The sequence below is a fragment of the Hippoglossus stenolepis genome, chromosome 9 (genome assembly GCF_022539355.2).
Source record: "Hippoglossus stenolepis isolate QCI-W04-F060 chromosome 9, HSTE1.2, whole genome shotgun sequence".
NCBI classification, from domain to species: domain Eukaryota; kingdom Metazoa; phylum Chordata; class Actinopteri; order Pleuronectiformes; family Pleuronectidae; genus Hippoglossus; species Hippoglossus stenolepis.
Window position 1 is genome coordinate 15,330,548 of NC_061491.1, and position 15,730 is coordinate 15,346,277.

Sequence of the window (15,730 nt, forward strand, 5' to 3'; positions counted from 1 at the left end):
CTTGCACACATGTCTGTTATTTGTAGCTTTGAGAAAAAGGGACATGAGGGTGAATGTTACCTAATAAGCCTAAAAATCACTTTACACAGGGTTCAGTTCCAACATAAAGTCAAGGAAGAGACTTTTTGGTCGTTTAACCAGAAAGACAATGGCAACTTAAAAAAATAATTAAGAAAATATCAAAAGTTCTTTATTATGCAAATAACGTTTTCTGTCATTAATGAGCATAAATCATAAAAAAATTCAGTCTACTTATACGATTAAGCTATTTTTCAATCTGACTGAGTCGGGAGGATCTTACGTCAGCTTTCCTCATTTTAATCTGTTCAAGCAAAAAAAAGTGGAAACACTGAATGGATTCACAACAACACTGAATGTGGTGTTTAGTAGAAAAGATGAAAGATACCTCACAAGCTCGTGTGTCTCGTCTGATGAGATCGCTCATCTGTTTTAAATGATGTCAAGAGTAGGCTATGCTTAAATTGTACCAGTGTGGACTGCTGAAGCAGATTTTTGGTCATCCAACATTTTTAGTACAAAAAAAAATAAATGATCCTGAAATGTCCACACCCTGCCTGTGAAAGTTTTCATCTCTTTTTCAGTGTCTTTGAATCTGGCTGCACTGTATGAAGTGTGTTGCTGTAAAAGAGATTTCCATGTATTTGTCCATGTGTAAAATACTTTTTTCCCCCTGTAATGTTAAATCATGTACAACAGTATTATATAAATCATTTCTTTAAATCATTTACACATAATTGGTGTTTCTTTCTTTCTCTGAAAATTCCCTTTATTCAACCTAAAAATTGAGTGTGGGAGGGTCAGGGGCGGATCCAGGGGTGGGGACGGGGGTACTGGTCCCAGCTGAAATCTGATTGGCCCCTGAAGAGCCCCTGTTCTGTCACTCACCAACAATACTAACAATAAATATGACAATTTGTTAAAAAAAATGTCTAACTTTTTTGAAGTAGACAATGTGCTCTAACAAGAAATAAATCAAACAATAAATCAAATGCTTTGGCTTTGTTCAAAGCTATAGAACTGACTTTAGCGTGCACCTTTCCCAATCAGGAATTTTACTCCTGAGTCGTATTCTCCATTGTGCTCGGTCCCTGCACCGTGCGAGAGTCCTCAAGGTGAGCGGCGTCGTGAGGATTTCCACAACAACATTCTGAGCTGTGTCAACCTGAAGCTGCGGAATAAAGCACCATGAGCAGCCCGCCCAGCCCTTCCCTTGCCAGGTGGTTTAAGGTTCTGCGCAGGTAGGACCAGGGATTATGGGATCATGTCAACTTAGAAAACAAGCAAGCAAGTTTGTGTGTGTGTGAATGTGCGTTTTTTAACTGAGCTCAACATAAGATTAATATGAGTTTAGACAATATTCTCAAACTTTTTACACTTAGCATCTGCCTCTTGTTCTTAGTCAAGATTTTAAAATTGTCATATATCCGTCTCCCTCCAATAATATTAATCTGTCTCATATAATGAGATTATTGAGATCAAATTAAGATCCAAAAGAAAACTTGATTGCCGTATACATGAGCCCATACACACAATATATGTCAAAGTCCTAATAATGTCCTCTGCACAATGCATCGTACACAACTCCATTATCCTCTGCAAGAAATCAATGGGGTTGGGCTAAGATCAGACTCCAACTTTCTTGGGTTCATACAAAGTAATGTGCATCAGCTGATTGGCCCAAGTCAGGATTTCCACTATCCCCCCTGCCAGTGGGAGGCTTAAATGCACAGTAAACACTTTCACAAAGACCAGCAGTGGAGAAATAGTGACAGGAATAAACATGAGTGGGAAAGCGAGGGCGTGCAATGCTTGTCAGAGGAATGGACGGTTAACATGCAGAAGGTACTGTGATGACATGGATTATCCAAAGTGTTTAATTGTTCTGTAGTATTAAAACTAATTATTCGGCTGCGGTTCCAGGACCAGGCTCGGGGAGCCGTGTTTAAAGACGTACCCTCTGGAGTGTGTGGCTCTGCTGAGACGCGCCAGAGACGCTTTTCAAGCCGGACGCAGCCTCAACGAGAGCTTCAGACTGGCCCAGCTGGAGGCTGTGGTGCAGATGCTGGAGGAGCATGAGTGTGACTTTGTGGATGCTCTTGGAAGGGACCTTCATAAGGTAAGAGGCGGAGGAGGCAGTCCCCTGTTAAGTGTTGATATAGTGGTCCAAAAAGTAATACATTGGCATTTTTAACCAGCCACGGTTTGAGACGGTTGTGTCAGAACTGATGCTCGTCAAGAATGAGGCACTTCACGCCATCAACAACCTGAAGAAGTGGATGCAGCCGCAGCACGTGGAGAGAAACCTGGTGAGACTTTTCTGTTTGGTAAAAAATACATTTTCTTTCCAAAACCATTTTCATTATATTATTGGGATTATTCACGGCTTGCACAACCTTTTTTTCGAGAGAACATTCCGTCTCCCCTCAACAAAGAACTGTACTGTGCTGAGCTCAACAAAGCAGATTAAAACCTAAGTTGCTTTGACCTTTTTGTAAGAATAAAGTGGGCTGATGTCTTTTCCCCTCTGTGCATTGGAACTCTGCCAGGTTCTGTTTCCACCTCATGTCGAGTTTGTGTGATTGGTTTAGTTCACCACGCTGGACGAGTGTCTGGTGGTCAGTGAGCCGCTGGGGGTGGTGGTCATCGTGGGGACCTGGTGCAGTCCTGTCCAGATGTGTCTGGTGCCGCTGGTCGGGGCCATCGCAGCAGGTGCAGTTCTTAAAGTCCGCTTTTCTTCACACAAGCAGAAGGTCTGACAGCGACTGATCATCTCCATCCATTTGTGCAGGAAACTGTGCAGTCATCAGTCCGTCTGAGTGCACCACTCACACATCAGAGCTCCTCCATCGCCTCTTCCCTTTTTACTTAGACAATGTGAGTAAATTCAATTGAGCTGTGAGGATGGGTAGCTAAAGTTACAGGACAGTCTTTATGTCTCTAAGAGTACCGTTTTCTAATCTAATGCTGAGTCTTGAGTCAGTACTTGGTAGATAAAATGATGGATTATGATGTTTTGTATTGTTATCCACCCATTACAGATAATGAGGTCAGATATACCAAGAACTACCAACTTTGGTGGACGCAGTCAGAATAAAACCCTTCTCTCTCACTGTGGCCCACAACATCGTGGCTTACTGACTAATTTTAATATATCTCAAGATTGGACTGTGTGATTTACAAAGGGGGGATTTGTTTACAGATTTTTCTGATGAGATTTATAGAGGTTGGATGTGTAGTTTTTTTTCTATTTGTACACCTATTCATTTATTTATGGGCTCAGTGCTGTTTGATGTATATGCTGTCATGTTCCAAATGTGTGTGTGCTTCAACAGGGGTTTTCAACAAGGTCCGTTATGCTCAAGCTTGACAAGTAATATTTAAATAAAATGTATTTTATCATTATTTATGATTTCCCTCTATCCAAAACTGACTGAACTGCTGACTCACACGTTATCATTTTGCAGATGTGCTACAATACTCCAGTTAAAGAGTAATGATCTGATCTAAAATTCTTGTTTCCTCAAGGAATGCTTCCATGTGATTCTTGCAGGCACAAACGACTTGCCTGAAGTTGTGGAACTTAAATTTGATCATGTCTTCTTTACAGGTAAAGATGAAATGACCTGCAAATTAGAATTTCATGCACATTTTATGAATTATTCTCAAAGTGTAAATGATGGTTTTTAATCCCTATAGGAAGCAAAGAGGAGGGGAGCAGAATAGCTCAGGCTGCAGCTCGCACTCTCACCCCTGTCACCCTGATTTTGGGAGGCAAGAATCCGTGTTATGTGGACCAACACTGTGACATCGCCACCACGGCACAGCGTGTTGCTTGGGCACGTTTTCACAATGCTGGACAGAGCCTTGTGGCTCCGGACTACATCCTGTGCCACGCAGATGTCCAAGCGCGGCTGGTGCAGGCCCTGAAGTGCTGCCTGATGCAATTCTACGGTAGTGATCCCCAAGAGTCCCGCAGCTTTGGCCGCATGGTCAATCTGGAGATCTTTAACCGTACAAGAGACGTGCTGTGGAGGTCGGGCAAGGTGGCTGTGGGTGGGCAGGTGATAGAAGCAGAGAAATATATTGGTAGGAATCCTCTTAAATTGAATTCCTCAAAGTAAATACATGCAATGTATCTGATCCTGTTGTACAATCGCAATTTCTTTGTTCCGCCTGAAGCCCCGACAATTTTGACAGAGGTGGCGGAATCCGACTCCATCATGCAACAGGATGTTTTTGGTCCAGTTCTTCCTGTTCTGGCTGTAAACGATGTGGATGAGGCAATAACCTTCATTAATAAGCAAGAGAAACCCCTCTGTGTGTATGCATATTCCGACAACACTGAGGTACATGGCAACAATTAAAGCTAAAGCACTGCATTGAATGGCCAGCATGCATTCTGACCTTGTGCTGACCTTCCTGGCGATGCAGGTTATTTCGAGGCTAATGAGTGAGACTTCCAGTGGAAGCTTTTGCTCCAATGACAGTGTCCTGCAGACTCTGATGGTGGCTCTGCCTTTTGGTGGAGTAGGTGAGTCTGTTGCATCACATATTGAATTGCTGGATAATGTTGCCCTGCAATCTATCCACTCTAATAAAAAAAAAATGTTGACAGGTGCCAGTGGAATGGGATCCTGCCATGGCCGCTACAGCTTTGATACCTTCTCCCACAGGAAATCATGCCTGCTCCGAAGCACCCGGTTTGAGTGTGTCACCTATCTGCGTTATCCACCCTATGAGGACCGCAATCTGTCTCTAATGACATGGGCCAGCACCTTGTCCCAAAAGAGCCAGGGCTGGTGCCAGATCCTGTGACTGTGTGTGGGAGGGCGGTGACACGTAACCATGTTGAAAGACAAGCAAGTGCCCTCTAGGTTACTGTATGAAAATGAATGAGAAAAATCTGCATTGTAGTTTGATCTCGGTGTGGAATGACAATTGCAACCGACAAGAAAAGGTGTCTAAATGATTTAATTATTCTCTGGAGAACTGCAATAACTGTACATCAACTGAAAGCCCATATTTGAGGACATATTAATTGTGTAAAATTAAATACCAGGAAAACCAGTAATTTTGTATTGGCTGAATGGTTTAATATTTTCCCACTGTTGAGTTTATTATGACCTAAATTCTTATGTCCAGTTAAAATAATTTGCATTCAAATAAGACAAACTATTTGATACCTTGAGCATATTTATTAACATATTTACAAAAGTAAATACAAAGTGTCTGCATCAACCATCCAAAAAACCATCTTTCCCTTCATCCTCATGTGACACTGGTCATTCGGGTCTTTTGTAGATTGTCTCCTCACTGCCTTCTTTCATGGCTGCATATCTGGCCACGGTGAACAGGTAGTCGCTCAATCTGAGTGAAAATGTTGGGACAGTTTATTAATCGTGTGGTGGAGGAACCATGTTGTCATATTGATTTTAAAGCACAAGTTGACTGACCTGTTCAAAAACTTGGCTACATCTGGATCTGCCTCGCCTGAGCGCACAATTGGAGAGACGCTACAACAAGAACACAGAGCTGTCAGAGGCAGAAAATAAAAAAAAAAGAATAATTCAAGTCATTCAAGATGACGTTACAACTGAAACTGACCTTCGCTCTGCTCGCCGACAGACCGTCCGAGCCATGTGCAAAGCTGCGCTGCTCTTGCCTCCAGACTGTGAAATGGAAAGCATGAGTGTTGGCACAACAGGAAAATCTGGATTCAAAATAATTACATGTAAAACAGATGCACAAGTGGGCTTACAGGTAAAATGAAGTTGGTCAGTGGAGGGAGTTCTTTTGTAAAGTTATCAATCCAGGTTTCCAGGTCTGTAATTGGCTGAGCAGTAAATTGTGTTTTCTCTATCGAAAACACAATAGGAAAGAAAAAAAATGCAAATTATGAGGACAGAAGACACAATGAAATTATAGTTTTTCCTGGATTAGATTGGCCCACATGTGCATACTTGTGTGACTTTCTCTTGCAGATGATCGTGGGGTGGCGATATTGGAGCCCACGTCTTGTAAAATGCACTGTATCTGCAATTAGAGGGGAAAACATTCTACTATTATTTCTCAAAATGTAAAATTTCAGCACTGAAGAAATTAAATAAATACAACATGAAAATCAAACCTTGTCCAGTTGATATGTGAACGTGTGGCCTTTGTCAAGGCAAAATTCTCTGGCCAGGCTGTAATGCACAATTCAATACAGTAAACTCAAGTGATGCAAACAACAGGTTTTAAAATCACATGTGACATTTGAAAAGGTGAAAATTTACCCTATAGCTGATGACAGCTCATCTGTATTTCCTAAGGCTTGAAAAATATCATCTTCCTTTGGTCTCCTCTCTCCTGTATATGTGCTTGAGAAACCTTTACAGCAAGAAGAGGTCAACTCTTTAAAGAACTATTTACTATAACGGCACAATACTCTGTATTTTATTTTGTCGTAATACATTTGAAAGCAAACCTTTGTCTCCAGTTTTGGTGTATATTTTGGGTATCTTCGTGTCTCCTTCAGTGGAATAACTGTTTGGGAAAAGGCCGGTATGATGATTAAATAGAGGGACAGAGATAAAATAATATTTTCCACATGTATTTGATGTATATCAGAAGATTTAACAGCTGCACAGGATCATGACAGTGTGTATATATATGTTTCATTGGGTCTTCTCACCTCCAGTTACACCCAGTACCCCAGCTCGATATAAAGAATCATGCTCTTTGTGCTAGAATGGTGCAAATCTTAATGATCTACTGTAAACCATCTGTATAATAGTATATACAAACTGTGTAGGTTATATCATCTGCTACAATTATATAGCAGTTGAAAATATACAAATTATAAATTACTGTTTTATTTTTTTTAATGATGACAAGTACATTTAGATAGTGTCCCCAGCCACTGAGACTTCTACACGAGGATCTGATGTTTACATACATGTGTGTCCTTGTGTAGCAGCTAGCCAGCACTTAGCTACATCACAGACAGTTACATCAGAGGCTTCAACACTTCGCACAAGCATTTAGACAGAGAGCCGGGATGTAAAACTACCTCCTGTGTGAACACGGTGTTCTCCTGGTCTGGTGCTCAGCCAGGAGTCTTCCTGTCCGGACAACACAGCGGAGGTGAGCAGGTTTGATGATAAACGAAGCCATAGTTCGAGCTAACTGCTAACAGCTAAGGGTGAACGATCATGGGTGATGACTTTTGTCCCTCCGTGAAGCCCGTAGATTGTGGGCGTTTCCTTTGCATCGCACGGTTGGTCAACTCACCGGGTGGTGGGAGAGTACTGGACGCTGATTGGCTAGAAGTATACAGGTTCGAGGAGTAGCCGCTGCTGATTGGATGCTACAGACCAAACCTCTGTCTCGTTCCTCTGGTGTGTCAGATGTGTTTTCATCATGGAATTGTCACGTCTCTCCCTCTTCCCTCAGCCTCTCCGTGTTGTCAGATTGTTAAATGCGTCTCTAAACTCTTTACATTCATTGAGGTAAAGCTCGGAGCTGAGGGGCCGAGCTGTCGACTGCCGGTTGCCGCTTCAGAGGATTAGCAGTAGCTAAGGGTGGCTAAGCTAGCTAATAATAACACCACTGCCAGTGACCCATTGAGCTCCGGGCACGTTTTGGGATTCCTTGTTTCTCCTTCAGGTTTCTTGCCACAGAGATGCAGGTCAGTGACTGCTTCGTGTCCGCTCCCGGGAAGGCGATCCTGCACGGAGAGCACGCAGTCGTGCACGGGAAGGTAACACGCGAGAGTGGATCTAACTGTGATGGTTGGAAGTTTATGAGTTTATGGGTTTATGAGTGATGACTTTAAGTTTTTCAGTCTATATGTCAACAGAAACCATCCTACTACTCTAATTGTAGAAGTGAGGGCTTGCAGGGCAATGTTCCTGATCACCCCCCAAACTGATGTGCCTTATATTTTGCATATATTTGTGGGACTGTTTGCAAAACATCATATTTCCCTAATCCCAAAATCCTGCCATACCTTAGAGAAAACAGGTCGATTTTAAAAGAGTGTATTTTTAAGAAGGCTGAACTTTGCACCCCCTGACCTGTGTGTTTTTGCTCCTCCACAGGTGGCCCTCGCTGTTAGTTTGAACCTGAGAACATTTTTGCGGCTGAAGGCCACCGCTTCTGGCAAAGTTTGCATCAATCTCCCAAATATTGACACATTCCTCTGCTGGGACGTCTCTGAGCTGCAGCAGCTTAAACCTTATTCCTGTGGTAAGAAATGATGTTTGTTATAATCATATTTCCCTTAGTTACATACATGCAGATAAACTTCCATGTTGAGACAGTGCTTCAGTTTTATTTGCTCATCGGATCATTTAACTACAAAACTGTTTTATCACCTTGTTGCTCAGTGCAGTATAAGGAGCTGTGAGAGCGCCCAGGTTGATTTATCAACTATTTATTATCTATCCTCAGCTAATTAAACTAGACTTTCCTAACCTTTACTGCAGACGTGATCACTTGATCATGAATGGACCCAAAGAGTCTCTCTCTCTCTCTTCTCTTCCGTCTTGTCCACCCACCTCTAGACACTCAATTGAGTGTCTTGTGTAATACTTACGACTGATACAGCTTTCACTAACTTTAGAGTAATCATTTAGTGAGTTAATTGTGTTATAGTGTTAATTGTGAAATTAATAATTGCTTTTTTTAATTAATAGAGTGATGACAGCTCAACAGGCTGCACATGCAACATTAACATGTATTCAATAAATCTACATATCAAAGTGTGCAGTGTTGTGATATTGTACAACTCTGATGTTTGCTGTGTCATTAATAACAGCTAAGAGGGAGGAGCTGAAATGTCTGAATCCTGAGCTTGTGAGGCGACTACGGGAATTTGTCGGTGTTACTAATGGAAAACTGGATACTTGCAACATGGCCACCATAGCCTTCCTCTACATCTACCTCTCAGTGTTTGGATCAGGGTGAGACAGTAGTACAGTTCTTCTAAGCATTTGTTTGGTTTAGTTTCTACAGCTTGTTAGTACGATGGCTCCAAAAATCACAATTACACATTACAGACTTTCTGTACAAAAGGAGAACCAGAGACAAAACCCAGCAAATATCTCAATGCAGATGCAGTGTCAGCAGTTTCAAAAGAGCAGATATAGACATGTTAATGTTCTACACCTACAGGCAATGGAAAGCAATAGCAATGCTTTTTTAATGGATAATCATAGTGTGTGTGTCAGAGAATTTGAGGTGTCAAGTATTACATGTTTGTCACATGGATATGTTTCTTGCTAAATATTGAATATGCACAAAATAATAACTGAAATGTAGAAAAGCTTACATTTGTCGTCACACATGCACAGAAGCTGAATAAAGTTTCTGTTATTAATTCAAGCCCTCTGGAGGATAATGTTTTTTATTGATCATTTAGTTTAACTTAGTTGTGCAAGAGTTTAATTTAAAACGAATCATAAAAAAGTAGAAAATACAGCTGTGAAAAAGACAAAAGCTGCAGCTGTACCACTCTGCAGCAGGTTCAAAGCTGTTAAGACTGCAGCAGGTTATTCTTTGTGTAGAGATGGTGCACTGTGAAGTGAACTGCAGTGTATCATAGTGGGTTTTATTACATTTTGTGCTCTGCACTTTAAAGTAAAACAATAATATATCTTCTTGCTTTTGTGTCAACTAAGTGCTGTGAGCAACATTATAAACAATGTAAACAACATTAGCACAACACAACAAAGGTCACATGTCTTTAAGTTTTATTACAGTGCTGTTTCTGCCTCACTGCTCTCCTGCACTGTTCCAGTGTAGTTTCCATCTCTTAACTCTTCACACGTCAATTGAAAATGCTGTATCTGCAATAATGTTCTCCTTCTTGGTGAGGACCTATTTAAGAAAGAAGCTGTAAGAAAATCCCTCTACTGTGAAATGAAGTTAGTAAAGAGAGACAGACAGGAAGGCCGGATGTTAGCTCTAGCGGCTGCGGCAGCTGCAAACAAGGAAGATGCTCAGGAACATTAGAGCTGCAGGTTGTTGGGAGGTTTAATCAGAACTGACACGGTGCTGGCGTGTCTGAGAGAGGTGATGGGTTCTGACAGTATGGCCACTAATGAGAGTCTGGCACTGGGCCACACTGCAGCCTTTAACAAGTCTGGATGTGTTTTTCCCTTGAGAGAAGAGCCAGACAATTAGTTTAGAGTATTCTCCTGTCTGCCCAAAAGCAGCTTGCCTGACAGACATCGACAGCAGTCTTAAGCAAGCTTCTCTTGCATATATAGTAGTGTATGGATTGCTGTACTGTACAGTTATGTAAGGGTTGTCTATAGGGTTACTGTAGCACTTAATGTGAATAGTAACAAGGTGATATAATAAGTTAGTTATTTATTTAACTCAAGATTTTGTTTGGAAAAAGGCACCAGAAGTGATTGTAATTGAGTAATAACTAGTTTAAATTCTTAAGAAAAATTCTCAATTGCGAAAAATTTTTCGAGGGGGGGGCGGGGGGGTTCACAAGTTTCTATGGCCTGTGCAGTAAATGCTTTTATTCTATCACTGGAAAAATCATCTGTAGTCATATATGCAGTATTTCATAGAAGCTCAATTCTATCATGTTTATCTCTCGCAGCGAGCTGCCCAGCCTGACGGTGACTGTGTGGTCGGAGCTGCCGACTGGAGCTGGACTGGGGTCGAGTGCTGCCTTCACAGTGTGTTTAGCTGCAGCTCTGCTCTGTGCAAGTGGAGCCATTCCCAGTCCGCTCAAAGAGTGGGATCACACTGCCAGGTAAAAGATAATGCAAAAAAAACCACATCCAGCTTTGAAGCCACGTTTACAGTCAGCAGGGACAGTTGTATGTACACAGAATAATGAGGCCTAATGGACATGCTGTGAAAAACAAGTGAATCAAATCACAGTCGGCACAGAACTTCTTTGGCTTTAAGTTTATCAGGTGTTTAAGACCTTAAATCAGATTATAAATCTCAAGTATACAAATCTATACAGGGTTGTGGGTCAATAAATACTTTGTTGCTTACATTACCTGTCATGTTTTTGATGAATGTGTCAAGTATGATGTATATTTGTTCTTTATCTAACCAGCATATTTATGTAACAAACCCACACAAAATCTAAAAAGAACGAAGAAAAATGAAGATAAAAAGAAAACCCAGTAAATCAAATATCAGATTTGATACAAAGATTCTTTTATTTTGTGATCTGTACTGTAATTATCTTTTCAAATTAGATTATATATGTTGATGGCATTTGTACCACGCAATTTGCAACATTTCAGATCATTTCTTGTTATCGTTGCCATCTAGGTTTATCTTAGGTCAAATTGCAATTGAATATTTAATGACAAAAACATAATCTTAGTCTTTCTCTTTGAAAATCAAATATACACATTAAGATTCAGATGTATTGCCAGTTGGATATCGTCATGCTGAAAATCCTCTGATCTTGTGTAGAATGAAATTGCTTCATCACAAACATTTGTATAACCATTAACTGAACATTCATCGGTATGTCCTGCCCTTACACCAGTGTCTGGTGTGGAGATAAACTGGTGTTAGAGTTTGGGTCAGAGAGTCTGTTGGGCTTTAACGTTCTTCTATTCATTTTAAACGTTTACAGGTGGCGCCAGGAGGATCTGGAGCTGATCAACAGCTGGGCTTTCCAAGGGGAAACCATCATCCATGGTAATCCTTCAGGAGTGGACAACGCTGTAGGAACATGGGGTGAGGCCTGAAATCTTCTGGCAGTAAATGTGGTGTTCCACCTCCCTATGTCTCCGTGGACACTGGGCTCTCTTTAATGGAATCATCGGAGTATCGTACCTCCACCTTTCATTATCGCCTGATCGTTATCTGTTTAATGATTTTGAGTTCCCTTTTACGTAGGAGGCATGCTGAGATTCTTGGCTGGAAAGATAATGCCGCTGAGCAGGTACTGACATTTATTAACATTTTTAAATCTAATTCCATTTAAAGTGAGTACTGAATGAATTAATTTTTTCCTCACAGAAAACAAATATAGTCTTGGTAAAATAAGTGCATGTGCATAATGTGTGAACTCTGTGATCTGTCTGCTTTATTTCCAGGGTGCCGTTATTAAGAATCCTCCTCACTAACACAAAAGTACCACGTAGCACCAAGGTACTTGTTGCCGGGGTGAAGGACAAAATTAACAAGGTACTAAATGGTTTCTCCCTCCCCCGTGTGTTACATGTCGGCGCTGTAATTAATATAATAGGCGGTGCTTTTGCATGGCAGATACTCCAGAGTCTGGTGTTGAGTGCCTTCATAAAATATTGAAATTAAACTCTTAGCCAGCACCCCCGTGTGCTGTTGCCTTGGTGACACCAGCAGGTGTGCAGTTCTCTGCCTCAGTCAGTGAAGGGCCTGGACGGTGTTGTGGCAGTGTTGTGATCAGGCAACAGCGCAACTAAGAGTCAAACCTGACTTTTAACAATCTGTGTTTGTACAGAGCGTGTCCATCACAAAGCTGTTCGGATTTTATAAAGGAACACAGAGTTGTTTTGCTTGTGACCTGCAGTAATGGCTTCAAGGAAACCTGCTGTGGTGTTGAAGATGCTGATTTCACCTCTTTTTGTTTCCCTCCTGTAGTTCCCCTCTGTCATGAACCCTGTGCTCGACTCAGTTGATGCCATTTCCTCCACTTGTGAGAAAGTCCTCTCAGACATGACGTCTGAGCCAATCACAGGCGAGCACTACAATATTCTAGAGGTACAAATATTATGTATTCAATACATTATGTAAAGCACATTACATTTGAAATATATGGAGATGGTGAAATGTAATTGTTGTTTATAGAGCGCATATTCATATCTGTACAACAATGTCCTCCTGTGGCCCAACAGTCCCCTTATGAAACAAATATTAAATTCACTTTTTCTGGATTTTTAGTTGGATTCAAATAACAGATTAAAGACATAACAAATTTTGGATCTGCCATTCTTATATCCCAACATAATAATAAGAACTATGCCACTCAGTAGAGCACACACCTCCTCCAAGGCCCAACAGTCCCCTTAAATTCAACCAAGCTACACCAAATTTCACACACTCATAGAAATCCGTTCCCTTTATGAGCCTGTTTTTTGTCTTCAAGATCCATAAATTATTCCCTTGGAAAACAGTGAAAGTGTTGGAAAATGCCCCATCTTGCAATGTTCAAGAAAGTGAAAAAATGTATCTTGGATCCGCCTCATGAACCGAATCCACACCAAAGTTTAATGTGCTCTGCCCTCACCCACACAACATCCTTTCACCAAGTTCGGTGAATGTCTGTTCAGTTGTTTTTGTGTGTTCTTGCTGACTCACAAACAGAGAGGGGTGGAAGCACAGCCTCCTTGGTGGAGATGATTATAAAAGGTAATTTATATCATTTCTAGGACCTAATCGACATCAACCAGCACCATCTGAATGCGATGGGGGTGGGACATCCTGACCTGGACACGCTGTGCCGGGTCACGCTGACCAGAGGGCTCCACAGCAAGTTGACCGGTGCGGGGGGAGGAGGCTGTGGCATCACACTGCTGAGACCAGGTACTGTGGCACAACGGTTGGGCTGTGTGTGTCATGACACGGCATTTTAAAATGTATAAAAATAAAGTCAAGGGTTGGTGTCTGTCTGTTTTCTTCGTCAATTATAAGTTTAAATTATGCACACAATTAAAATCAATCACTTAGTCAAGGCCATGCTGCAATTGCATTTTGCCTCGAGTGAATTAAATCTTCTGAGGGAAGTTTGATTCAGATTCCTGTTGGCAACAAACGTTCTGTTTTCATCAAATACTACTTGAGTGGCAGGAAATGATGAGAAGGGGCTTTGGCTGTGTGGGTACTACTGTGCAGTTATGAGGAAACTTTGTATCATTCCCCCCCCCCCCTTTGACAAAACAAACAAATCAAGAAGTTGCGAGATGAATCTTTGTTTATGCCTGCAGCCTGTAGGAAGCTGAATTTTAACACGTTTGAAATCCTCCAAATAGATTTCCAAAAGCTCTCTATTTGTTTTCTTAGCAGGTGTTTTCCCCTGCATGTGAATTGCTGCTTTTCTCAAATGAATCATCTAGTCTCTGTCTTTTGTGATGTTTTGAGTCTCTATAATGAGACTCTTTGAGTTAAAGAAGCAAACACTAAGTTATTTAATTTGATTATTTTGTTAAACTCTGAATCTGAATTTTGAAAATTTCAATTGCATGTGTGGTTATTATGAGTGTTGCTGTGCAGCTGTATCCTCCCTGTTGAGCTGAAGTGCTGCAGAACCCTCATTATTTAACATTAATGGACTTTATGATCAAAGAGATTAGTTTTCATTGATGGAGAGGTTACAGGTTGGCTCCTCACACCCTTGTGCCCTGTCCTTGAAAGCATCTCTGTAACACAATTGATTTCAGTCTTAAACATTCTGCAGCACCTTTCCCTCTGTAATAGATGTTTTGATGTGTAACTGCCGCACATCTTCCTAATGCCTGTTTATTTTGTAGAGACGGACTCGGCTGTGGTCCAGGGCACAGTGCAGGACTTAAGAGACTGCGGCTTTGACTGCTGGGAAACCAGTATTGGCGGACCGGGTGTCCAGCAGCACTCTCCTTTGTCCGTTAAGGACGAAGTTCTGGAGGTGTTGAACCAGTACTGACACCCAGCTGGTCGTGGATGAACAGGAGGACACATGTCTGTTTGTTGTCGTTACCTCAGGACCTGGAGCTGAACTAATCATTCGAGAGACATTTCACACTGAGCAGACCTGGAAAAAGCTGTTAATTATATTTATTAATTACAATATAGATTTTATAATGTTATCTTAAGTTTACAATCTAACTACAAATGAACTGTGTGTGGTGTTTTTTTCGATGAAGCATCTTTATGGAGCGTTCAATTGTCAACGAGCTCAGGGGTACACGTTTGTGTACTTAGCTCTTTGGCCACTAGATGGCATTAGAGTTGCACAAATGCTTTTTATGAAATGATTCCTGGTAAGAGGCTGTGTTGAATTTAATTAATATGTAAGTGAAGCTCTGGCAGGATTAATTTTTATTTTCCTCCAAATGTTAATGCAGCAGGGCCAACTTATTTTAATGGATTAGATGACCGTCAGCCATGAATTACTTCTGACATTATTACACAGTGTTGTTGGGTAACAGCTATAATAAATGAAAGTTCTCATTTATAATTATTTAGGATTTATTTTACAAAAAATAAAACTGGAGAAAAAGTTTGGCACTGTTTTTTTGGGGGGGAGGGCTCAACAAAAAAAACAGTGACGATTGTTTAGTTCTTAAATCTTCACAGTTCTCCAAAGGAAATGGTAAAGCCACCAATACATTCAGAGTATTATTCATACTGAGGGCGGCATAATACATGTAATGAATTATCATTAATAAGACCCCTTCAAACATGACTTTTACACACTGCTGTATATACATCCATTGCTCTTAATTTATACTCTACATTTAACATAAATGTTGAAATATTAGCCGAAGAAACGTTCCGTGGTTTTATGGGCTGTTCAATTCTACAGTTGAAGAGTAAGTGGCTGTGTTGTGCTAATAGAGGATGAGGAGAGGGGGACAGCAGGAGTGTGTGGCCTCTCTGGGGCCTCTGGATTAGCACCACCATAATGTGAATCAACAACAACCAGCATCCTTCTGTGAGTCACACATTTGTGCTGACACACACACACAAACCCAAACACCAGCTTTCCCTAATTCTC

The 15,730-nt window shown here is 41.1% G+C and overlaps 3 protein-coding genes across 4 annotated transcripts; 2 read left to right on the plus strand and 1 right to left on the minus strand.

Annotated features, from left to right (window-relative positions):
• Positions 1–1,763: 1,763 nt before the first annotated feature.
• On the plus strand, positions 1,764–6,147 carry aldh3b2 (aldehyde dehydrogenase 3 family, member B2). 2 transcript variants are annotated; one of them, XM_035165593.2, is made up of 10 exons: positions 1,764–1,863; positions 1,942–2,137; positions 2,217–2,327; positions 2,610–2,730; positions 2,810–2,895; positions 3,547–3,628; positions 3,718–4,107; positions 4,201–4,367; positions 4,453–4,552; positions 4,637–6,147. In XM_035165593.2, exons 1-10 carry the CDS (start codon positions 1,802–1,804, stop codon positions 4,834–4,836), a joined length of 1,515 nt encoding a protein of 504 aa, XP_035021484.1. In that variant the 5' UTR covers positions 1,764–1,801; the 3' UTR covers positions 4,837–6,147. The 2 variants fall into 2 exon arrangements, with proteins under 2 accessions (XP_035021484.1, XP_035021485.1); XM_035165594.2 differs by lacking the exons at positions 1,764–1,863; positions 1,942–2,137 and having other exon boundaries at positions 2,216–2,327; positions 2,568–2,730.
• mmab (metabolism of cobalamin associated B) lies at positions 5,202–7,252 on the minus strand. The gene is made up of 9 exons (XM_035165597.2): positions 7,073–7,252; positions 6,488–6,546; positions 6,297–6,390; positions 6,149–6,206; positions 5,982–6,054; positions 5,780–5,877; positions 5,626–5,690; positions 5,475–5,534; positions 5,202–5,388 (listed from the first exon to the last, which is right to left on the minus strand). Exons 1-9 carry the CDS (start codon positions 7,174–7,176, stop codon positions 5,304–5,306), a joined length of 696 nt encoding a protein of 231 aa, XP_035021488.1. The 5' UTR covers positions 7,177–7,252; the 3' UTR covers positions 5,202–5,303.
• Positions 7,253–7,378: 126 nt separating this feature from the next.
• On the plus strand, positions 7,379–15,235 carry mvk (mevalonate kinase). The gene is made up of 10 exons (XM_035164973.2): positions 7,379–7,762; positions 8,103–8,250; positions 8,822–8,966; positions 10,622–10,777; positions 11,627–11,730; positions 11,893–11,938; positions 12,093–12,183; positions 12,619–12,738; positions 13,407–13,560; positions 14,505–15,235. The coding sequence occupies exons 1-10, from the start codon at positions 7,685–7,687 to the stop codon at positions 14,654–14,656; spliced, it is 1,194 nt and encodes a 397-aa protein (XP_035020864.1). The 5' UTR covers positions 7,379–7,684; the 3' UTR covers positions 14,657–15,235.
• The last annotated feature ends 495 nt before the right edge of the window (positions 15,236–15,730 follow it).